The 24,618-nt window shown below is 42.3% G+C and overlaps 2 protein-coding genes across 3 annotated transcripts in view; both read left to right on the forward strand.

The window, feature by feature from the left end:
• The first annotated feature begins 769 nt into the window (after positions 1–769).
• On the forward strand, positions 770–17,506 carry uhrf1 (ubiquitin-like with PHD and ring finger domains 1). 2 transcript variants are annotated; one of them, XM_080770063.1, is made up of 17 exons: positions 770–907; positions 3,334–3,496; positions 4,192–4,452; positions 5,703–5,854; positions 6,911–7,126; positions 9,149–9,264; positions 9,555–9,741; positions 9,949–10,072; positions 10,736–10,843; positions 11,305–11,409; positions 12,189–12,295; positions 14,046–14,208; positions 14,618–14,755; positions 14,857–14,986; positions 15,153–15,304; positions 15,890–15,988; positions 16,293–17,506. In XM_080770063.1, the coding sequence occupies exons 2-17, from the start codon at positions 3,344–3,346 to the stop codon at positions 16,437–16,439; spliced, it is 2,358 nt and encodes a 785-aa protein (XP_080626189.1). In that variant the 5' UTR covers positions 770–907; positions 3,334–3,343; the 3' UTR covers positions 16,440–17,506. The 2 variants fall into 2 exon arrangements, with proteins under 2 accessions (XP_080626189.1, XP_080626190.1); XM_080770064.1 differs by having other exon boundaries at positions 775–907; positions 3,339–3,496.
• Positions 17,507–19,789: 2,283 nt separating this feature from the next.
• Positions 19,790–24,618, forward strand: part of kdm4b (lysine (K)-specific demethylase 4B) — a gene marked incomplete at its 3' end in the record, with an annotated part of 48,011 nt that continues 43,182 nt past the window's right edge. The window contains 1 exon segment of the mRNA XM_080770488.1: positions 19,790–19,927.

Below are 24,618 nucleotides of genomic sequence, written 5' to 3' on the forward strand. Positions count from 1 at the left end.
GCAAAGTTAAGCAAGAGGACAGTCACATCTAACAGTTGAGCAGTGCCAGTCTCAAATATAATCTGTCATGGAAACATGTATTTGTATCACAATTCATAACGCTTTCAGAGTATAGACTGATTAGACTCTCGTCTGTCGTCTCATAACAACAGTAAAAAACGTTTTGATTGTTTACCAAGATATCTCTGGGCTAGTTCATTTACTGTGGTATAAGTACATTTAGTGACCCGGCGAATTATGTGACTCTACGGGGCGCTGTTTTGCTTTACTACTGTGTACAGTGCACACAAAAAGGTTGATGTTGGCGTAATTAAATAAAACTCACCTTTAATCTAGAATACTAACTATTTGGGTAGTTAATTTCCACTCCCAAGTCCCAATGACATTTCCGAAATCGAAGAAACACTGCAACATGAATAGGAGTTGTTAGCATCGGCCTTAGTCACAGACTACGATAGGTCACCGATTTCGGCATAACGTCTTCGGCATAACGCGTGTAGTGCCCCCCTACTCTATGGTGTAGTGTAAGTAACCTCGTATTTACATAATCTCGCGCCAGATTCTCGGAAGTGAACCGTGCCCACACGAGAGCAGCGTTTTCGCGCGCTGAGGCTAAGCTCCGGTCACATCCGTGACGGACGGCGATCCGGGCCAATCAGCGGCGGCGAGCGTGTCCAAAGCGGCCAATCGCGAGCAGGACTCTTTTTTCAGCGGGCGGGGAAACAAAAACTATTGAAGAATCAAGCCCTGTTTAGCCCTCATTGATTCACTCTGCAGACACACACAGAAAGACACGGCGCTTCGTTTACTAACAAACACACCCGAATAAGTTTGTTTTCGCTCCAACCGGCGGGGTTTCTGCTACCTAAAAACGCCAATTTCTCGTTTGCATTCGGAGGAAAAACAGGTAAAGTACTAGTTTTTGTTCGCGTGACAACTTTTTAAAAACACTAGAGTACAACTGACGTTAGCATTGCTGGGCTAACTTGGCAAAGTACTCGCCTCGTTTCTTTTGGGGGAGTTTCCTGCTCAGTCTATTACATGTTTAATAATAATAATAATAATAACAACGTGAGTTGTTAGTTTTGACCCGGGTTGTTCTCTGCATGGTTCTCCGCTGCTCTGAATGAAGGAAGAAGGGGGTGTTTCGCGACCGTTTGCGCCTCCTTTCCCAAGTTTTGGTGACAAATTTGACAATGAAATTACCTGGGCTTTTGTAGCTCTTTACTATGGTCACACTACAGCGTCGCTTTGTGAACTTCAAATGACGCTCAGACGTTGTGTTTTCAACCGAAAGCCGTCACGTCGACACTGGTTTCCGTTGAAACCCCCGTCGTCGCCCCCGCGTTAAGCTTGTAAACCTAGATATACACTTCGTTGTAGGACGGTGTCGCTCACTGAGAATAAATCTGATCTGCAACAACAAGCCACTTGGATGCTGCCTGAGTCGGGATGTTTTCGGGCGGGTACTATACCCCGTGGTACGGCGGTGTCGCTTGCTGGAGGGGGGAAAAGGACAATAACACAGATGTACAAGCGTCACCCTGCTGTGGCCTGTGGTGTGTGTGTTCTTCTGGTCTGATACGTAACCACGTTGCTGTCAATGTGTGGATGTGTGTGTTGAACTTGATCTGCTGGCTGTCTGTCAACATTGTTTGGGTTTGTTTATTTCATGATGCAAAAACGTAAACACTGTTTTCCACAATAATGGGTTAACTAATGAATGCTTGCGTGGGGGATTCTTTTATGTTTTCTTCTTAACGCGTGTAAGCAAATGGGGCATTGTTTTGCAAAATGCTAATCATTAAACTTGACAGAAACACGACGATGCCTCTTTGAAAAGAAAAGTAACTCGTCTCGGAGTACTCGAGTGAGTTTTTGAAGTCTGAAAATATAAGTGGATTTTACTCTTTATTTAACTGTAAATCGGCGCATCCTCGTCCCAGCCGAGACAGTCTACTCAGCTGAGAGAGGATCCAAGTATGGACTAAAATTAAGCCAAAGAAATAAATGAGAAATTGTGATCATCTTGTGTGACATTGTTCGTCCTCGGAGCCTCATGTATACTGTATGTCCCATGCGCTGCAGGCAGCGTGTTTTATTGTCAGATATTGAAAGCCACATTGTTTGATAGAAGCTCCCTCCTCCCGCCCGGATGTACTGCCTTGCTTTAAAAGGAGCTGTGGGTGGGGCTTAGACAGCCCAGTTTCCCGCACTGTATTTTAATGGGCTTGTGTTCCTCCCTGCTGCTGATAAGGCTGCTGCCACAACACTCAATAACAAACTGCACCAGTTGTTCTCACAGTGGGGACCCCCAGGGGTCTTTGGCTGACGGGGGGGGGGGGGGGGGGCTCCAGAGCAGGGAGGGGGCCCTCCAGAGCAGGGAGGGGGCCCTCCGCAAAATAAATGAGTTACTACTACAGCATTGGAATCTGTTTTTACCATTTTCAGCCTGTTTATACTTCAGACGTTTGGAAAATAGCTGCCCACGGCGTGTCATGATGAGACATGCTGTGAGCTTGTAGATCTGCCATTTTCAATGTTTATTTTTTTAAATATTAGTCTCCCTGCCACTAAATGTTTTCAGAAGCCTGTGGCCAAATGCACATCCTTGTGGTCTTGTTTCCATTCAGGTTCTATGTATTCAATTCCTAAGCATAACAAAAAAAAGATTCAATATCGTCGCAAAACATGTAGAAAGTAGGAGAGAAGAGAAAAAGTTCATAAGTCTGCCCGTCCTCCACTCTGACAACTCAATTTGAGAGTACCCGTACAATATCATTCTGATTAGTCCTCTGATGTTTTCCTCCAAGCTCACACATCAGTGTGGCGTGAGCTTGTAGATCAGCAAAAATGTAGATTTTTGCTCTTCACCATACAGTGATATATACAGGGCGGCCGGGGCACAAGTGGGTTAAGAAAACAGTATTTCGTCTGTGGGGTGGAAACCTCATTATGTCCAAAAATAGCTAAAGTATGCTTTTGTGTGACACTGCAGTGTGATCATGTAGGGCAGGGGTTCTCAACGCTTTTGGCTGGGGAGCCCCGGAAATGCTTTGGCCATGTCTCTTCGCTTTATTTTATTTGCTTATTGCCTTTATTGATCATAGTAGGTTGGCCGGGAGGAGACACGCAGCAAAGGTCGTCGGGATCGGGACTCGAATCTGTTGACATATTATCAGCCTAGGTGCCTGCCCTGCTAGGCCGGGCCCGAGATAAGAGTTGTTTTTGCCCGGCAACAACAGCGTCCGCAGCAATCTGTTGTGTACCACTGAAGTGTGTGATGTGATAATGATGGGGCGACGGTTTAACGGTCTGGCTCTCGTTACACAGGGCAGCTGCAATGTGGATTCAAGTGCGGACAATGGACGGCAGTCAGACCCACCGGATCGACTCTCTGTCCAAACTCACCAAGGTGGACGAGCTACGCCTCAAGATCTTTGAGCTGTTCAAGGTGGAACCAGAGTTACAGAGGCTCTTCTACCGTGGCAAACAGGTGTGTGTGTGTGTGTGTGTGTGTGTGTGTGTGTGTGTGCAGGGGCAAGTAGTAGAAACAAAGATTGTTAATACGAAGATAATCGGTCCCAGTTGGAGCCACTAGGGGCAAAATGGTACACAAATCCCAATGGTCTCCTAAGTGGGTGTGGTTTGCATCTACCCACAGATTTGTATTTCAGCCTACTGCTGCACAAAGCAGCATTTTGGCATTGTGACATCGTCAATCAAACTTTTCTTTATTATAGAAAGCATTTATTTTTTCACAGGTGTTAATGTGAATGGCCTGATTGTGAGTGAATGTTATTGCACTTGCGTCACTGTCACTGATATGGAGAACAGATGGCAAAATGTCATGATTCCCAAATCGGGTCCCAATCAACCAACCAATAATGGAAAATTATGTTCTTGAGTATTGGAACACACGTCATCTAATTTTAATGTCCATACTGATTTCACGTAGGCTACTATATTCAATAGTGTGTGACGTTGGACACAAAATGATTTGTAATTTTAAATCCACTAAATCGATTATTCTGATTAAACCACTAACTCTAAGCATTCTCCATATCTAAGCTCAGAATTAGGTTTTGATGTATTTCTTTTTAATTTATCCATTATGCATGTATATCGTGTCATCTCTCCTATACTTGTTCTCAGTTAATTCCTGATGATATTCCTCGTCTGTTCTCTCAGATGGAGGATGGTCACACCATGTTTGACTACAGCGTAGGACTTAACGATATTGTGCAGCTACTGGTCAGGCAGCCTGCTGTTGATGTCAAAAATAAGGAAAAAGAGGCAGAGCTCTCCGACTCTGACTCGGGCTGCGGCTCCGCCCAGAGCGAGTCCGACAAGAACTCCACCCACGGCGGCGAGGCAGAGAGTCAGGCAGCTGGGACCTCTGTCCAGGCCGAAGTCCCAGAGCTTGTTGATCCAGGGTTTGGATTATACAAGGTGAGGTTCCTGGCATGTTGGATGATTTGAATTGGCCTTACATGGCTATAAACTATTCTCCTCTTTTTCATTCTGCTGCTGACGCACAAACCCAAACTTATGAGAACTAGGGATGTCAGGGGTTAACCGGCTAACCGGTTAGCCGACCGTTAAGAAACATCCGGATATTATTATCAGCTTTAACGGTTAATTTGCATAATAATAAATGCGTGTTCTGATCTTAAATCCCTTTATTTTAGATCGTTTTTAGTAATAGAACATAAACATTACAGAGACTGTATTTAAAAAAAAAAAAAAAAAAAAAAACAGTTGTCATGTTGCACACATGCCTAAAATTGCTCTTATTTGCGCCGCCCAGCTTGTCACACTCCAGGCTGCATGAACAGCGCTCTGGCTCTGTTTTCTGCCCCCTCAATGTCCCCGTTCTCTGTTGTACTTCAATGGCTAGTTGGCGACAAGCCTACAACGGTAGCGTTGCGGTAGTCAAAATGTAAGCGAGTGACAGGCTGACAGCGAGACGAGATTAACACATGTCGACCGTATCAACAATGCAGAGACCTACATTATTAAATCCATTATTGGCCATTTGGCCTGGAGGGAGAACGTTTACAGCCGCTGTTGCTTCCTCGGAACCTCCTCCTCCTATCCGTCTCCTCGAGTCCCCACACTGGCACGGCTTAGTTACGGCTATCAAGTTAGCCATGTGCTATCGATGTTTGAGGGTTTTCTCGTCAGCGAAAAGTCAACAAACGGAACACGGTGACATGCATGCTGATCTTCCTTAATAATAAAAAAGGCTTAGCCCATGCGTCCAGTGGCTTTATAACTATAGGTTGCTCAGATCTGGACTGGATTCATTTATGTTTTGGACTAGAACCGGCGGACCTCTGTACTGCTACGTAGACGCGCAGATGCATGCATCTTGCAGATGCGATGCGTTGTTTATTGATGATTAAGCCTACAACAATTTATTTATATTGTTAAATGTTGCTTTTTAGTTTGTCTTTTAAAAAGGAGCATAAATAAATGTATACCATTCGTCTACCAACTTTAATTATGTAGCCTATACATGCATATTACATTTGGGGTAGCCTATTTAAAAAAAAAAAAACCAACCACTATCCGTTAATGACCCGGTTAATCCTATCGGCTAACCGGCTGGGAAACTATCCGTTACTGACATCCCTAATGAGAACACTTGTAGCATGAGGTGAAAACTTAAAACTTGTATTTTCCCTTCCCCCGTTTAGATTAATGAGTTTGTGGATGCCAGAGACTTGAACATGGGTGCGTGGTTCGAGGCGCAGATCGTCAATGTTACCAAGGCCCCTGCAACGCCTACAGAGGAGGAGAAGGATGTTGTGGAAAAAGAGGAAATACACTACCATGTCAAATATGAAGAGTAAGAACATTCCCTGTGACAGCCTGGTGCCTCCCACTATCATGACCGTATTGGCCTCTTTATTGTTTATAATTTTCAAATCCACATTAGTCCTCATCACAGTGAAGGCTATTCTTCCTGCGGCCCAAACATTCACACTTCACAAGCCTGTGGTCTTGATGTACTTGAATCCCAGTAGTTAAAAAAATTATCCTCTCACTATAGAGTGCGCATGCATACAGTGAGGGTAAATCGAGTGGCAAACTGAGTTTAACATTGTTTAATGCAATTGGACAACTCTTCTGTTTGGATGTATGGGCTGTCAAGGCCAGAAAGTAGTTTTTTCCACTCTGTAAGCGTTCCTGACATCCTGCATAACTTCCGGGTATGATGATGTCACATGCCCTCTATTGGGAGTGGACATCCACTGCTCAGCACCCATGGTCCAGGTTTAAGGCCACAGCCTTGGTAGGAGTATTTGTACACGGAGAGAACATGAATTAAGCTAAACGTGACCCTAGACTACAGTTTAACCTCAATAGCCAGATCATATCTCAGAGTGGAGAAATGTTGTTTTTGTCTCAGCAGTTGGCTGTGTTGTTTTCTGCCCTCCTACAAAGGCGCACTTGCATTGGTTTGCTTGCTTGTGCGTAAGAACTGGAGGAACATTGAGTTGAATGATGACATTTTTAACTCCCTGTTTCAGCAGCGAGTACTTCAGCATTCATACATAATTGATACACCTGACTGCACACATTTAGGAAGCACCTAGTGGTTGTGGGGGTTTGTGTTGGTCCGTTTGTTGCATGTGTCTGGATCACTTTGTGACTTTCTCATGGATTAAAGCTCTGGGTAACCACCACCGTTTACATTAATTTCGATTCCATAGACTAGGCTAGCATTTGGCTTTTTTCTATAGAATGATTTATACTGTGCACCAAAAATGGGTTCATGCGAAGTGCCAAACAGGGAGGCATTGGTACCCTTTGTCTTTGGTACGACCCGGCTGGGGGATTGTTATATTGATGCATGTACAAGTTACTGAATACTGAGGGTCTGTTTGTTTTCTACCCGTAGCTACCCAGAGAATGGGGTGGTGCCGCTGTCGTCAAAGGATGTACGGCCTCGTGCCCGCACCGTCTACCAGTGGCACCAGCTTGATAAAGGCATGGTGGTGATGGTGAACTACAACCCTGACGATCCCAAGGAGCGTGGCTACTGGTACGACGCCGAGATCCAGAGGAAGAGAGAGACGAGAACCATACATGAGATCTACGCCAAGATCCTGCTGGGGTGAGAACTCTAGATTGAGGTGTAGACATTGCTGGAATATGAACTGCAATCGTGGGATTGGCTGGGGGCACGGTTCGTTGACAAGCCTCACTGCATTCGGGAAGAAGCTGTTTCGCGTCATAATTCGTACTAACCTCTTACGGGCTCCGATTTCTGTTGACTGCTCAGTGCTCCGAGCACAAGTCCAACAATAAAGTGTTGTGCAGTGTCGTGCTGACATCTCTGGGAGAGGCAGGGCAGAACAAATCTGAATCTGTTCATGAACCTTAACACACAAATGTATTGATTTAGTCTTTGCCTGCCGAACCAGAGTTTGTTTTATTGGACGATTTTGATAACTTATGAGACATTGTGACACACACGTCACACGTTTGTATCATGTGACCGGAAAAGGTCTCACTTGCCTCTGGGGGCCGCTGGGTAATCTCCCCACCATGGAATGCTATGGACATGCTATGCACTTACTACCAGTAAGACGCGCAAACGCGGGAAGCGAACGCAGCTTGTACATATTTGGGTTTTGGACGTATAGCTGCTTTGGGGACTCCTTATATGGTTATGGCTGAGTCATGGTGATGTAATCACTCAGCTCCATATATGGGCACAAAAGCGGGACAGACAGACACACACACAGACAGACATGATCTGCTAGGTCTCATTGCGAACGCAGTGAGCACTTACTATGAGACCTAGCAGATCATGTCTGTCTGTCTGTGTGTCCGTGTGTCTGTGTGTCTGTCCCGCTATCCAAATATGGAGTGTGTTGCATCAGCAATCACTCAGCTCCATATATGGGCACAAAAGGGGCCAGGTCCACTCAGCTCCATATATGGGCACAAAAGGGGCCAGGTCCACATATACAGTAACAGCGAGACAGACATGATCTGCAGGGTCTCAGCTGCGTTCGCTTCCCGCGTTTGCACGTCTTACTGGTAGTAAGTGCTCACTGCGTTCGCAATGAGACCTAGCAGATCATGTCTGTCTGTGTGTGTGTCTGTCCCGCTATACGTCCAAATATGGAGTGTGTTGCATCAGCAATCACTCAGCTCCATATATGGGCACAAAAGGGGCCAGGTCCACATATACAGTAACAGCGGGACAGACACACAGACAGACAGACATGATCTGCAGGGTCTCAGCTGCGTTCGCTTCCCGTGTTTGCGCGTCTTACTGGTCCTTTTTGAGCTGCTCCATTACGGAGCTACTGTATGTGTACGCGGTGGGTCCCCGTACCTGTCCCAGCACAAATAGCTGCAACACGACAAGTCATTTCTTGACTGTTTTGGACGCGGGAAGTCTCGCCGGAATTTCATTTCTCGACTGTTTCGGACGCAGGGCGGCTTTCTGGAACAGGGCCGGCCCCCTGGGTGCGTTCCTGGGGGTCTGGATGTTGCGGGGACCCGCACTGTACAGTTGCACCGCTCACTTCACACAGGTGTGATTTCTTTTTTTCACTGGCCAATCGTGGATTAATTTCCGACATTAGGACATTCGATCGCGCTATTATTCAGGCATCTGTGGGTGAAATGGAACGACGTACATTATTGTGTGATTCTTCAAAGTTTTGTGAAAAACAACGGCAGTTAAAGGGGGATTAAGATTAATGACGGAGTCAAGTTGTTCATATTGATGGTTAAACCAACAGCCTCTAAACTACTGTGGTCATTGGTTTAATCTGTGGCACATTACCATCTGTGATGTCTTTTAAAAAAAAAGTCTCATTCTGTACTGAAAGAAACCTAAAAATAGCAAAGATTTGAGTACAACAATGCAGATCTACAAGCTCAGTGTGTGCTGCACTATGAGCTTGTATATCTTCTATTTATTTATTACCGTAGTCTGGTAAAATGATAGTTTTAGGATAATTTTAGAATTAGCCAAATACCTCCTGGATCAAGTGATTCCCCCACTGTTCTTGTTGGTATTCTGTCCCACCACATATGTGGCATCTGTCGTTGATGCTGGTGATTCTCTGAACGACTGCAAGACCATCTGACCCTGATTCTATTGTATTTGTTGTAGTGATGCTGGTGATTCTCTGAACGACTGCAAGATCATGTTTCTGACGGAGATGTACAAAATAGAAGAGCCTGGCACTGCGGATGGCTCTGCAGACGGCTCCGAGAGTCCAATGAAACGTAAGCCTATATATCGTAACAATATGATACTTTATTTAAAGGCCAGTCCACACCAATGCAACTAATTGCAACCATTATCCCCTATAGCAGTTGAAAGGAGTTACATTGGTGTGGTCTGGCATTAAAACTGTTTTGTTGCGACTAGTTGCATTGGTGGTCTGGCCTTTAAAGCAATGCTTAATGAGAAGCATTCTTATGTAAGTGGTTCTGATGGCTGATTTCTTGTGCTTTATAATCTGTATATGACCTGTATAAATGTTGTCCCCCCCCCGCCCCACACCCGCTTCCAGGATCTAACGGACCTGAGTGCAAGCACTGTAAGGACAACCCCACTAAGGACTGTCGCTGGTGTAACTGCCACGCGTGCGGCATCAAGCAGGACCCTGACAAACAGCTTCTGTGTGACGAATGCGACATGGCCTTCCACATTTACTGCCTGGACCCCCCTCTCACCTCCATACCCAACGATGACGACTGGTGAGTTGAGGACTGATTTGAACCCTAGCATCGCCATTCTGATGTGAACACATCACACACAACAATTAGGCATTATGTGTTAATTCCACGGAAATGAGGAGTTGGTCAATATCGGGATGTCTGCATGAAAGTAAATATCTGACATCCCTACTCGGGATTCCGACTAATCATTTGACTATAGACAAATGTTGGGTTGTTGCACTGCAGGTATTGTCCTGGTTGCCGTAACGATTCCAGTGAGGTGGTACGGGCTGGAGAGATGCTGAAAAATAGCAAGAAGAAGTCAAAGATGGCGTCTGCCAACTCCACCACCACAAGAGACTGGGGAAAGGTGAGTGGTTTGTCGCCATATTGAATGATGAGAATTCTCAATTATGTTTTATTTATTATTCACCATGGTATTCTGCCTAAGAGTGGTTATGTCTGAACAAGACACCACTTTCAACCTGGTGTACCCAATTTGGGCATTTCATTATATACCACAAAAATAAATTACATTGCCGCTCTTCAAGCTCACAGCGTGTCATCGTGAGCCACGTTGTGAGCTTGTAGATTCACCGTCTTTATTTTCATGCAACACTATGTCGTTTCTGTCGCGTGGAAACCTCATATTTCCTAAACCTTTACTTTTTAATTCAAATCTAGCAAACACGATCTACAATTCAAATCTAGCGCAAACGATCTACAAACGTGTGGATCTGCTACATATGACACAAGTGAGGGTGCCCTTATAGTAACATCATCCATTCATTTTCAAAGGGATGGACAAAAATTGTCGATTTGCTCGTCCACATATGACATTAATTTTCCATTCATTGTTAATGGGAATTTAATGTTTGTGTAACATTAGCTGAATATAGGAGGGGCTAGCGCTCCTCAAAAAACACAAAGTAAAAGAAAAGGGGAAAAAAGTCAAAGGGTTTCTGCCTGACAGCATCCATATCGGTGTGATAAAAAGCAACTAACTCTGTGTGTGTGTTTCCTCTCTCTCCAGGGCATGGCATGTGTTGGCCGTACCAAGCAGTGCACCATCGTCCCGTCCAACCACTACGGCCCGGTCCCTGGAGTCCCTGTGGGCTCTCAGTGGAAGTTCAGAGTGCAGGTCAGCGCTTAAATTGCTTTTTAATGTATTTGTTTGACAGAATAGAATGTTTTCAGTAGTTTATTTATTCTGAACATGGTTAACTTTTTGGCAGAACTTTTTTCTGTTGATGGTAAGGAAGCAGGTTTCAAGATAAATATTCAAAAGCAACAGAACTTTTGCAAAACAGTTTGCAAAAGGTACAGTTTTAAAAGGATAATACAAGCCATGACTAAAATTAGCAGTCAGGTGCTCTTTCATGGTGGTTTTGAAGGAGGACAGGGAGTCACACTTTTTCGATGGCTATTGTTAGGCCATTCCACATTTTGCTGGCATATTGGTAGAATTAATTAATTCCCATATTTGTGCTGAATCTGGGGAGAATGATACTTTTTTTTTTAAGTAGTCAACCCGGTCCCTTGAGGTTGGGTATATGGTGATTTGATGGCTGTCATCTGGTGACATGGACTGTGTGTGTGTAGGTGAGTGAATCTGGCGCGCACAGACCACACGTGGCAGGAATCCATGGAAGAAGCACAGATGGCGCCTTCTCTCTGGTCCTGGCAGGAGGATATGAGGATGATACGGTACGTACTACACACTTTTAATACGAACGCATCTGAAGTGGTTGGATGGAGGTGGTCCACTGACCAAGTTAGACCCTGGTCCTGGTGTCAGGTAGGACACCTACTGACTGAAAGGCAGTACTGCATGAAGACTACGTCTTGGAAGAACTATACAACTGGGACCCCCGGAATTTATCTCAGAATCCCTATTCCGGGGTAAAAATAGTTTAGGTTGAGAGGGAAAAGGAAACTGAGCAGGCATACATATAGGGCCCTGGGCGACCCCAGTCATTTAAGTATATACTTTTAGTTTTATTTCGGTACTTTTTAAAAATCTTTCTTTTTTCAGTCTGTACATAGTAACAACAATCAACCAATAAAAGGTGTATGCTGAATCCGTAGCATATAAGGCCTACCCTTTTTTACTGTATAACATACATAAAACGGAAACAATACCAAAAACGAAGACAAATGTGGATGTTTCACATTCTAGTAATATTCGGTATTCTAGTAAAACACTGTTCTACAAAGCCAAAGTGCAGTAACGACAAGAAAGAAATTGGCCGATAATGGGTTTAAAAGTTTCAACTGGTCAGCCAAATGAGATATCGGCAAATAAGTGATAATTTATGTATTTTATTTTACTTTTATATTTATCTACTAGTATATTATCTTTAAACAAAGTTTGAGAGCTACTGATTTATAAGAATTTGTAGAATCGGCCCAAGGGCTTAATGGGTTAACTAAGCTCTGTCCAAGCAGTGGTGTTCTGTCAGTAATATTGCCAACTGTGTTTTTAGGATGCCGGTAATGAGTTCACATACACTGGATCAGGGGGACGAGATCTGTCCGGGAACAAGAGGACAGCCGAACAGTCATGTGATCAGAAACTCACCAACATGAACAGGTCTGTTGACCACTTGAACCCTAGCCGTACCTATTCTGGGACAAACATTCTGCAAAAAATTGTAGATTTTTAAATTGCAAGCTGATGTATGTGCTTTGTGAGCTTGTAGATCGTCTGATCTTTGTTTTGATATTTAGTGTAGAGACGAGTAAAGGATATTTAGTGTAAACGGGAACTAGTGTAGACCTCAGTGTTTCTAGCTCTGTGCATAACTGTAGTCCCGGGTTTCCAGAATTTCTATTTCTGAAACTTTCTTTTTTTCTTTGCTCGGCAGCAGAGAGATTTGAAGTTTGAACCATAACACATGATGGTGCCATGCTATGTGTCTGGTTCACATCGGCTGCAGAGCCCATCAAACAAAGCTATGCCATCTTCATTTTGGCCACTTTACCCATTAATATGCTGGCTATTCAAAAATTGATCTAAAAGTTCACAGGGCCTCACTTTGTTATTTGCTATTTTGAAAGTTAACACATTTCCTCTGGGGAAAATGAAGGCCCATGGCATCCTATTAAAAGAACATTCTAATGCATGATGGGGCCGTGATTATTATTTGTCATTTTTAATATGTCGTTTTTTATTTGCAAGTGAAATATCCCTTTAATCAAATCCAATATTGATTTGATTTATGGACTTCAGTTTGTAGATGGGAAGATGATCATTGTGCAATGTTTATTCAAAAGGGCTGAACTGAATATACAGGGAATTACGATGTTGACTTTTGTGCCAGAGGACTGAACGGTTTTGGCTTTCAGGTGTCTGCTCATGATTGAATGTTTTTTTTTTTTCACTGTTTTGTTTATTCAAGATTCAGGGTATACAGTAAATCAAACAAAATGACAGTATATGTGACACACCCATACGGAACATATCAAAGAAATAACATGTACATATATAACTGTTGTGAGCACCATACACAAAAAAAAAGAAAAAAAAAGCATCAAATAAAATAAATAAAAAGTTGTATAGTCCTATGCTAACATGGAAGCGAGACTGATACAAACCACATAACCTGAACCAAGTTTTAAAACAAAAACAAGACAAACATACGACAAGACAAGACAACATGGCATGGTCATTGGTCACCCTTTCAAAACACAATGGACGTGGCAGTGCATCCACACATGGCTCCTAATAATAAATATACTGAATAACCCAGCTACGTCGGGAATCTAGCATGCTCAAATCCAGGATTAAACTCATTCAATCTGGAATATCTTGAAACTGCAAGTCATTTACTAGTGCGAGGAAGGGGCCCCATGTGTCCTCAAATTTGGATACCGAGCCTCTCAGGGTACATCTAATTTTTTCTAATTTAATAAAGTGGAGTACATCTCTAATCCAGTGAAGATGGGTTGGGGGAGCAGAGGACTTCCATTTCATCAGAATTAGACGCCTAGCTAAGAGAGTGGTAAAGGCCACCAAGTGAGCTTTGTATTTTGACCGGAACAGATCAGGGGGAGAGATTCCGAAAATAGCTCATGATTGATTGTTAATACAATGTTGAAGCCACCCCTGTCTGCTCAGTCTTAAGCAGATCATAATTGGTGTGCCACTTTACAAAGAAATCGGAAATTAATAATATGAAACAGTTTCTTCATGTGATGCAAATACCCGTATGTTGGACGTTCTAGAAATTCAGTTTGTCAGACTGTAGAGCTTGAAATGTAGTGCGTACACAGTCCTTGTCTGTTGTGCTTTGAATATTCTTTACATGCGAGTATCTCACCGCAGTCTTCTCTCTTGACAGGGCGCTGGCAATCAACTGCAACGCCTCAGCGAACGATAAAGATGGAGCTGAGGCCAAGAACTGGAAAGGAGGGAAGCCGGTCAGGGTGATTCGCAGCTCCAAGGGCCGCAAACACAGCAAATACAGCCCAGAGGAAGGAAACCGATATGATGGCATCTACAAGGTATATATATATATATTTTTTAATGCATTTGAGCCAGTAGTCAAAACAAGTTTTCATTTTATAATTCATTTCTTAGAATTTGTAAATTGCTTATTTTTCTTTCTTTTTTTTCTTCTTTTGGATTTGACACGGATCAAATTTGATAAGCTTTCTACGGAATATATTTTCTTTTTCTTTTTTTACCTCATCTCTGTGCAAGGGCTTCCAAACTTTTCAAGCTGTGATTCCCTCCCCCCCCCCCTGTATATACTGTATACACTTAAACAGTATGTTTGCTTGTTTACTGTTGAGTGAGAAAACAATGTTGCACATGAAGCTCATAATCTGGAGACTTTCCCCAAAATCATCTGGGTACCCCCGTTTGGGAACCACTGTCTCTCTCTGAACACCTGCATTGTTTGACTGCCAGGTGGTGAAGTACTGGCCAGAGAAGGGCAAGTCTGGCTTCCTTGTGTGGCGTTATCTCCTGAAACGCGATGACGATGAACCGGCACCGTGGACCAGAGATGGCAAGGAGCGCATCAAGAAACTGGGTCTCACTATGCAGGTAGAGAGACAACAGACTATCCAGCGGCCTTCGTCAGTGTGATATCCGGAAGTAATGTTCAGTATAGGATTTAACTTTATTCCATGACTTCATCTTTCCAGTATCCTGAGGGTTACCTGGAGGCCCAGGCAGCCAAGGAGAAAGAGAAGGAGAACAAGAACGAATCAGAGGAGGAGGAAGAGGAGAAGACACCCACTAAGGGGAAGAGGAAGAGGGCATCCAAGGGCAGTGGTGAGTTCTCAACAACAAGCACTGAGCTGTTATTTAGACAGATGCCAGGTTCATTGGTTGACCTGGCGTTTAATGTTCATATATTGATATTATAATGTTGAGACTGATAGGTTCTTGGGTTATCTATAATCCTCGTGTTTTCCTTGCTTACTGTAAATTCGTTCAGACTCGGCCAAGTCGTCTCCAGTGAAGGGAACTCCTAAGAAGATGAAGATTGAAGTTTACAAGCTGACCAAGGAACAGAAGGGCTTTATCGGAGAGGATGAAGGCAATAGGAAGCTGTGGGATGAAGCCATGACCGCGCTGTCATTAGGACCGGTAATGATCACCTATTTACTGCAAGACTTAGCTGATGGGGATCGATGCCAGCTTGAATGGGTTTTGGATGAAGCAGTGCAGAGAGAGACTAAAGTTTTTTCTAAAGACGTGCAACACGGGTGTGGATGAGGAATCCAGTCGGGGCTGTTGTACTAAAGATAAGTTAGCTCTCCACCAAACGGATTACGATTGCCACAATCAAACGATTTTGGTTGGAAGGTGTGGAAAAGTAGATGAGTGAGAGCTGCCACTGACAGCTGAATGGAACAACAAGACCGCTGCTATCCGCCGGTAGCTCAGCCAGCTTTAGATGCGTCCCTACAACCTGAAGTGTACCCACCGCCCAATCAACAGCATATTAACAGGCGCTAAATGTTACTACATTTACCAACGTTGGGGAGCTACCTTTACTCTGCTACAAGTAATGCTTAATGGAATCCTTGAATTTGGCCTTAGATGAACATTCTGAACAAAATCCAGCCACTAACTAACCAAATTATTCCGCTGCTTGTTGCTCTTCAGGTGACAACCTGGTTTCTGACACTATTGACCGGTTTAGAGACTAATGATTAATCCTTTGTGCAGAAATTCGTGAACAAGGTTGAAGAGATGTTCCTGTGCATCTGCTGCCAAGAGGTGGTCTTCCAGCCCATCACCACAGAATGCCAACACAATGTCTGCAGGGTAAGTTAAGCTCCACTACTGCCTCACCTGCACTTGCTTGTGATTACTCATTATTTGACTTGCAAATCTCAGAACTTGCAGACCGATAGTAGATTTGACGCCGCGGCCTAACCAGATCTTTTTTAGGGATGGTTCTGTCAAATGAAACTATATTTTAAAACCCTTAAGACCTGAGGCTGATTCTACAAATGCCAGATTTGGTTGTTTTTTTAATTCCAAAATGACAGATGTACAAGCTTGAAGTGTTTGTTGAAGTGATGTAGACTATCGTATACTAAAAGATCCAACTGTGTGTTTATTCCAGGAGTGCCTTAAGAGGTCATTTAATGCAGAGGTATACACCTGCCCAGCCTGCAGGTATGACTTGGGCAAGACTTACTCCATGGCCATAAACAAACCCCTGCAAGCCATCTTAAATCAGTTTTTCCCCGGTTACAGCAGCGGACGATGATTTTTTAGTTGTTGTACCCAGCCAGCCCTCTCAACGAGGGACACTCAATGAACTGAATTCAGAATGTTCAGTAACAACAAAGAATCAGTTTCTCTTAATATATTTTTGTATGATTTCTTTTTTTGTTTGTCGAGTTTATATGCCACCCCTTGTTCACTTTAGATCCGATTTTGCCATGGAGCGTAATTTGTTATTGAAAATGCTTTTGTACATTTTAACTGTCCTCCTGTTGCAATTTCCGAAGCAATTTAATCCCACTTGTTCTTAAATATTGTGTTATATTTCATTTACAAATGCAAATGTAGTCATACTATACAATGAAGGTTACTGGTGACCAAATCCCTCCATTTCTTTAGTTTGTATTTTTTGGGGGGGTAAAACCCAACACGCCTTAGAATTACATTTCTGCAGTACACAGGGTGATAAATTTAGAATGTGGAATGCCCCTGCCATTAGTGTATCCTACAGTGACACTGTCGTCAATGATGTATTTCCTGTATGGATACATTGATCTGAAAGTGTCGGCATTACATTTTCATGCTCCGTTTTGCCATTGGTTAAGATGCATTTTATATGCCGTTATATAATGTTTCATATCTCGATTGTTAATTTTGTATACAACTCTGCAGTTTTTTTCCATGATTGTTTTGTTTTTCTCTCCAACTAAAGTCCTCTGTAACAAGAACTGCCACCTAGGTGCTCTCTGATGCCACATATGGGGGTAAAATGCAACTGCAGACAAGTATTTTAATAATTGAGACTAGACGAAGCATCCAATTGTACAATACTTAATAGGAGTAGTTCACCCCCAAAAACATTACTTAATTTCTATCAATTACACACCACATGAAGCATCAAATTCATGGAGATTTTGTCATTTTTTGGGTGAAGTACTCCTTAAGTTTCTGTCATCAGGGAGGGGTGTATTCAGTAAAATGTTTTTGACTCATTCATCCTTTGATAATTTGTTTGTGGCTGTGGGCTCTAATGTTTTATGATGATTTATGTTTTTTAGAATATTGATATTCTGTTTTATGGTTCATTCAATTTTAGGATATACGATCCTGTTGCTGCCTCCTGTACCATTAGTTGGAACACTTGTTTATTTTTGTTGTCTAATCCCCCCTTTTTTTTTTACACACACACACACACACACACACACACACACACACACACACACACAGGCCTTTAACACTTAACTGCTGTATAAGCAAATGGATTTTGATATAAGCAAAACCCGAGGGTAATGTAGAAGTCCCTTATATTTAGCTGTGTAGATCTTGTCCCTTCACAGGCAAATATATTTGAATATTGGAAAATTTGTACTTGTTTTAATGTGTATAATACTTCTGTTCATCATACATTATTGCTATCGTTTGGTTTCTGGTCTTTTGGGCTTTTACGTTATCTGTCACACACATGTCTAACCTCAGTAACTGGTGTGCACATGTAAGCTACACACAAACCTCAGTGCAGTTATTTCACACGACACATTTGTGCACAGTCCTCTTGCCATTCAACACCAGATGTATTTTCAACAAATTAATTCACTCCCGTTTAAGAGCTGTTCATGATTTGGAATATTTAGTCAAAGTTGGGCTGAACTCCAGCATACACTGCGTGAGGAACTGATGATGAAATACAAGAGTTGTGTGTAGAATATTCCACCTCACACAAGCACTTTCCAAATGACTCGGGCACATCGTTATCTTGACCAGTTGGAATGCTAAAAACAGTGCTCAGACATAGACCCAATGGACTGTCGCTATAAAGCTCCCCTTGTGCGCTAAATGAATGCCAGTGGCTGCAGATATTAGTAATACCTCATTTTACAAAGATTTGCATAGACTGGAAAATGTATTTTCTTGTAATTATATTTTTTTGTTAATTTTAGTAGTCCTGCCTGGCTGCCCACAGTTCTTTTTTGCACATGTGCAAATGTTGTCAATACATATTCAGTCTTTTATACAATAAAGATTTAAACCCAAGTATTTGCCTCTTTTTGTATTATGACAATTGGAATATTTTTGTACAGTATGTTGCTAGAAGTTTGTTTTCAGATATTGCTTTTCCATAAGGACATGATGGCAACTTTTTTTTTTTTGTATTTTTTTTGGGGGGGGTTGCTTCTGCCTATTTGTATAGTAGAGAGAGGTGAGGAGTGACATGCAGCAAAGCCTGCCAGGTTCTGGAATCGAACCAGCGACTAGACCATTGGTGACCTATGATGATGATGCCCGCTTTTGTGAGTGAATCCAGACTGAATGAGCCTTAAAGCGTTATTCATAGTCTGGGTTTTCGGTGGTGAGGTGACCACCGAACTATAACATGACGTCATGAGCCGCGGGGAAGAGCAAACCACCGCCACCACCCCAGCCCTTCTCTCTGTTTTTACTCCCCACCGCTCAACGTTAATTCAGCTCACCACCGGAACGGTGGTCACCTCACCACCGAAAATCCAGACCCTGGACCCTCCAGGGTCTAACCAGTCATCTAGTAAGAGAGTGGCGACACAATTGTTGACTCCCATTGTAACAATGGAATGCGGACGTGCTCATTCTATTCAATGAGTTCAATGTTTGGAACTATAGCGCCCGCTTTGCGGCGAGATCAAAGCGTGTCGCCACTCTCTTACTAGATTACTCTAACTATGCATATTTCCCATGGAAAGAACTAATGTATTATTTATGTATTATTTATAAATTTGTATTTATAAATAAATGTATTTATAAACTAAATCAAATAAATCAACTTAGACTGGATGTTATTTTACTTACTAAATCGATAACTATCTAAGCATGCCTCTGTGTAGCTTGTTTAAAATAATATTTCACTACTTGGTGCTCAAACCAGCAAACATTCCAGTGACAAGGTGGTCTTTGTTACATTTGTACAAGTACATGAGATTAAGTTCATTTTTTAAATACAATATTCAGCCCATCTGAGGTATTGTGGGTTTATTATGCAAAATTGTGTGTGTGTGTGTGTGTGTACCATAGGTGTGTACGTGCGAGCAAACACACAGTCAAGTATGGGCATCTGCGACGCGCTCATTGGCTCATCTCTCTGTCCGTCTGGCAAACGAGCCAACGAGCAGCCCAGGATCCTCTCCAGGGGAGTGACCGATGAGTGATCACCCAATCGGCGAGGCGAACGCCTTCATGGCGAACCTCCAAGAAGTGGGGCGTGACTTTAGTGACGTGAAGCCGCGGCCATGTAGTACGTAAGGTCGGAGGGGGGGAGAAATAGCAGATTTACAACTCACAGCGCGTCACATCCGTGACGCAGTGTGAGCTTGTAGATCTGCTATTCTCGGCCGCGCTACACCGTCGTACGGACGAAGTGTTGTGATCAGGCTGAGGCTTTACGCTAACGGGAGCTAACAGAGAAGAAATCGATACAAGTGGATTGTATTTTAACGAAAACCGAAAAACGGAATCTATTCGGGAGAAAAATAAACACAGAACCCCGTTTATTATCCGCAGGAGGTAATCATTTAAACATTTATTTCATGTCATGTGTGCTGCGTGTGCACGACTGTGTTCCTCCTACGCTGTTCCTCTGTTTTGTCGTGCTATTTAAATGTCGGTCGTCGGCGCTGTTTTGTTGACTTTTAACGCAGGAACGGGGGGCTGGCTGGTCGGGCTGCTAAGCTAGCCGAGAAGCCTGAGCTAAGAGGCTAACGCTATCTCTGTAATAAAACTGTCGGTTGGACACCCCGCGGCGCGATGTTGCACATTATTATAACTAGTTTCACAATGGTATATAATATTTTCACGTTGTTCTACGTGTGTTTTGCTGTTTGTTTGCAAGCTGGGGAAGTCGCTATTTTATTTGCTAAACGAAAAAGAAAACAGGCTAGTTTACTGTTGCTTCCACTATGAGCTCTTATTATGTCACAAGCTGTTCTTCCAGCTCAGCAACTTAAAACGGCAGCAGTTTGATCAAAAATAAATAGAACTGCATATTTATATGACAATAAAATAAAGAACAATTAGGCACATTTGCTGTGCGACATTTTTGTCTTAGCAGACATTGAAGTCTTATAGTTGCATGGTTGCCCAATGCCCACTGTGCCCCAGTGCCTGCTGCGGGAAGTAGAGACAATCCGACTAATTAAAACGGTCACCAGTAATTGTAAAATGCACAGCCTCATATCACGCAGTCATGTATTTATAATGTCAAGTTGGTCCGTTTCCCTGTGCTATAGATGTTATGCTATGGTGTGTGTCTGTATAGGGCCCATCTGGAGTGAGAAGGCCTGTATTGTTGTTTTGGTCGGACAGCTGAGGGGTTCAAGACCATTGTGGACACTTGATTATTTTCGCAATATATTTTTTAAATGTTCTTAGTTTGAAGAATGTTATGTAGGCAACGTGGCCCCATATCTCATACCTCCATGCTCTTAAGTATTAGATCTAAGTGTCCCTGGATAATTGGTTGGTCTCATAGACTCATACATTACACTGCACTTGAGAATAGTTTTTCCAATTACAAAGCGAAAGGGAAATACAAAAGAAAAGCTTCCGACATTGGGCAAGACCGCTGGAAATGAAAGTAAAACCAACCCATGGGAGGTTGTTGGAGTGCAGATGTTGTTAGATATATGTATTTACTACATAATAGCCCTTTTTACTACCATATGATGTATTCACCTGTAATATTATTCCACGTGATGGGAAACTGTTTTGCACGTATATGGTGAATATAATATGATAGGCCGTAGTTATATTTTTTGTATAGATGCGTGCTTTCAAAGGAGTGGCTTATTGAACTTATTTCCTATGCAAAACATCAGCTTCACCCTGAAAGAAACTCTGCATTGCCTTGGAGGCAGTGTGATGGTATTGGTAGAATAAGAATAACTTCTCTCGCATGTACCATGTGTCTTATGTTTAATTATTTTGTAGTTTTACAATGTAGGTGTTGGTTCTGTTTTCTGTGTGCGTACATAGCTCATATCAAAATGTTACACATTATTATTTACAGAATGATGACATCTGTCATCATATGGGTGATGACAGATTGTAGTTATTTCATAACGGCAAACAAACTAATATAATGTAAATTGTAAATATACAGTTCATTGCCTCTCAGTTGTACAAACATTGGATTTCAAGTAGATATACAATTTATTTTTAGTGTACAGTTTCTCATGGCATTTGTGATACCTGGTAGAGTAACACAAGTTTTGTGATTTAACTATGCTTTATTTAAAGGCATAGTAGGCCTATGTAACTTTGGGTGTTTACATGACAAAACAATATATCGCTATCGAGCAGAAACCTCATCTCCATATTCTAACTTTTTGGTTTCTCCTAAATGACTGCCCTAATTGATCATATTACATCGTCACACATAATCATCAAAAGTAGCATATCCACAAGTTCTAAACGCTTCACTTCGCTGAGCTTATCCTTGTAGATCTGCTACTTGAATACTGAAAGTCTGAAACGTAACAGTTTTGGACATGAGGTTTCCACCCGACAGCCGACTGTTTTTGTTTACCTCTCCTCTAATACAAGCATTAATCAGCCACTGAAGTTGTGTGGCGGTGTTTACCTGGAGAAAGTAACACATTGTTCTCTCGATGTATTTTGTGTTGTTTTCACTGTCTAAAAAAAACATCCCTGTTTATCAAAACAACAGTGAAAACACCAATACAGCAAGAGGGGGCAATGTGTTTCTGCAGGTAAACGCTACCACACTAGTCCAGTGATGGATAACTGCTGGACTGGTATAGAGGGAAATGATTGATAAAGAAACACATTTGTTTGTTTATGTAAAGTTAAATTGAGTGATGGGCGGACAATAGAGGGTATGCACATGCATAAAGTGAATGGCAGATCGAGTGACAAAGTGAATTTAATGTTGTTTAAAGTCATTTAATGCAATCAAATAAGACTTTTCTTTTTGGATGTATGGGCTGTCAAGGCCAGAAAGTCGTTTTTTGCCACTCGGTACTGGCATTCCTGCATAACTTCCAGGTATGATGATGATGTCACGCGCATACCCTCTATATGCCACAGGCCTTTTTTTGGGCTCCATATAATGATATGGTCAGACAGAGTAGGGCTCTCATAGTTCATACTTATATCTGTATGACAAATTATTTGTCTGGCTTAAATGTCACCTTCTGTAACCTGAGGCCAATTCTACAAATGCCCTCAATCATTTTCGTGTCAGGGTATTTGGCCGCAGACCCCCATCTGAAAATGTGTTGTGCCTGGACCAACCAGAAAAAAAAGACATTTATATATTTATCTTTTTCAAACACTTTCAAATTTTTCCAAAACAGCATATTTACAAACTCACAACCTGGCACGAGTGATGTGCTGTGAGCTTATTGTATATCTTCTACTTTTGAATATCCAACGCTGACGTCCAAAATGACACACAGATGTTTTCACAGTTTTAATGGTTTAATTAACTTAACGCTAATGTACTTCTTTAAATCCAGTACAATAGAGGGAAAATGCTGGACTAGTGATATGGCCTACATGTCGTGCAACATACTTTATTTTAGGCGTAATACAACAAACTGTCAATTGCCAAATTCCCAGATAGATAAAATACACAACTAGGGTTGGGCGATATATCGGCGATCACATCAATATCGGCCGATGTTTAAACAGCCCCAGAAGCAATTGATTGCTTCTGTCTAGCAGCTGCAGAAGTCTGTGTCTAACTGTCATGATGCTGTTTACAAAGAGTCAGGGCAGCCTTCCTAGTCAACAGTGCTTTCCTGCTTTATATGACACTAGAATTTCGCCGGCCTTCGGCCGGCGAATCCTAGTTACATTGCAGCGCAATATGGGAAGAAGGAAATTGCGGGAGTTGACAGAATTATTATAATAACAGAAAGTGTTTTTTATTTCTCATAAATACGCAAACATGGTGAAACAACTACAGTCACAGAGAGCAGTGCCAAGGTAGCTGCTGCCTGCTAACGATGCAAACAACAGCCTTGCCTGTCGTGTGTGTGACTGTGTGTGTGTGTGTGTGTGTGTGTGGGGGGGGGGGATAGCACTAATTTTCGACATTTTACTGTGTCATAAATATTTACATCTGTAGCCTATATTGTGATTACATTTGACCGTACATTTGACTCTTGTGTTATATTCGTGTGAAATATTCAGTAAAGTATTGTGGTGAAATATTCACCCCAAGTTGATAAGATATGCAGAGAATATAATACCAAGAACCCCCAGTTTGAAATGCATTAGGCCACAGACCCCCATTTGCTACCATTTGCTCTCTGGGAAAATCAGGGTCCATTTGGTTCCATTTGTATGCTCTTGGAGTATGATGACTGTGCTAACAGTATTATCATAAAATATGTCTCAGTTTGAAGATTAAAAAAAACATATTTCATATGTGTGAGCTTGTAAAGTAGAACGTTCAACCTAGAGACAGTGTTGCCAAGTCTGATCATTATAAGCTACTTTGGCTATTGGTAGTCCTTGACATGGAAATGTTTGAGTTCCACTGCTCTGAAACAACATTAGACAACAAAGTTTGACAGTCAACACGATAATTGATTATTTTAAGACTAATTTCCGGACCATTTCTGATTTACCTACTTTGAACTGGCCTCTTAACATTTTTATAGACCTGGTTGCTTGTTTCACTCTCACATCCACGGTATGTGGCAACCCTGGTTTTTTAAAAAGATCGGCCGATTCCGATCCCGATCTTTTGTAATATTTTTTTTAATTTAATTGTATTTATTTATTTTTATTATTAATTATTATTATTTTACTTATAAAAAAACCTGGCAACCCGCGCCCGCGGTCATTTTCCGCTAGCCTGAGCGGAGCTCCCTAGCCTGCTGGAGGGGCTCCCATCATCCCATGCACCCTCGAGAGAAAAAAAAAGGAAAATAAATGCAGCCTTGAGCCTACCAAATATGTTGTGGTCTTGTGGAGCTGCTTGATCACCTCCTCCCCCTCTTTTCCCCAAAAAGCCAATCCCAATAAATCCAAAAGTAGTGTGATTGTGTGTGCCTCAGCCTAATTACTAACGGAGAAACTATCAGTCTTATCCGAAATATGTCAATCTTTGTCAACTCAACACGTGTTGACAACGCATTGTAAACAGAAACTGTGTGTCACACCAAAAGTGGTGACTTATAGAAATCTGTAGCATTCACATGTAACAACACACGTTGTGTGTCTGA

The sequence above is a fragment of the Protomyctophum bolini genome (genome assembly GCF_963924005.1).
Source record: "Protomyctophum bolini genome assembly, chromosome: 8".
NCBI lineage: Eukaryota > Metazoa > Chordata > Actinopteri > Myctophiformes > Myctophidae > Protomyctophum > Protomyctophum bolini.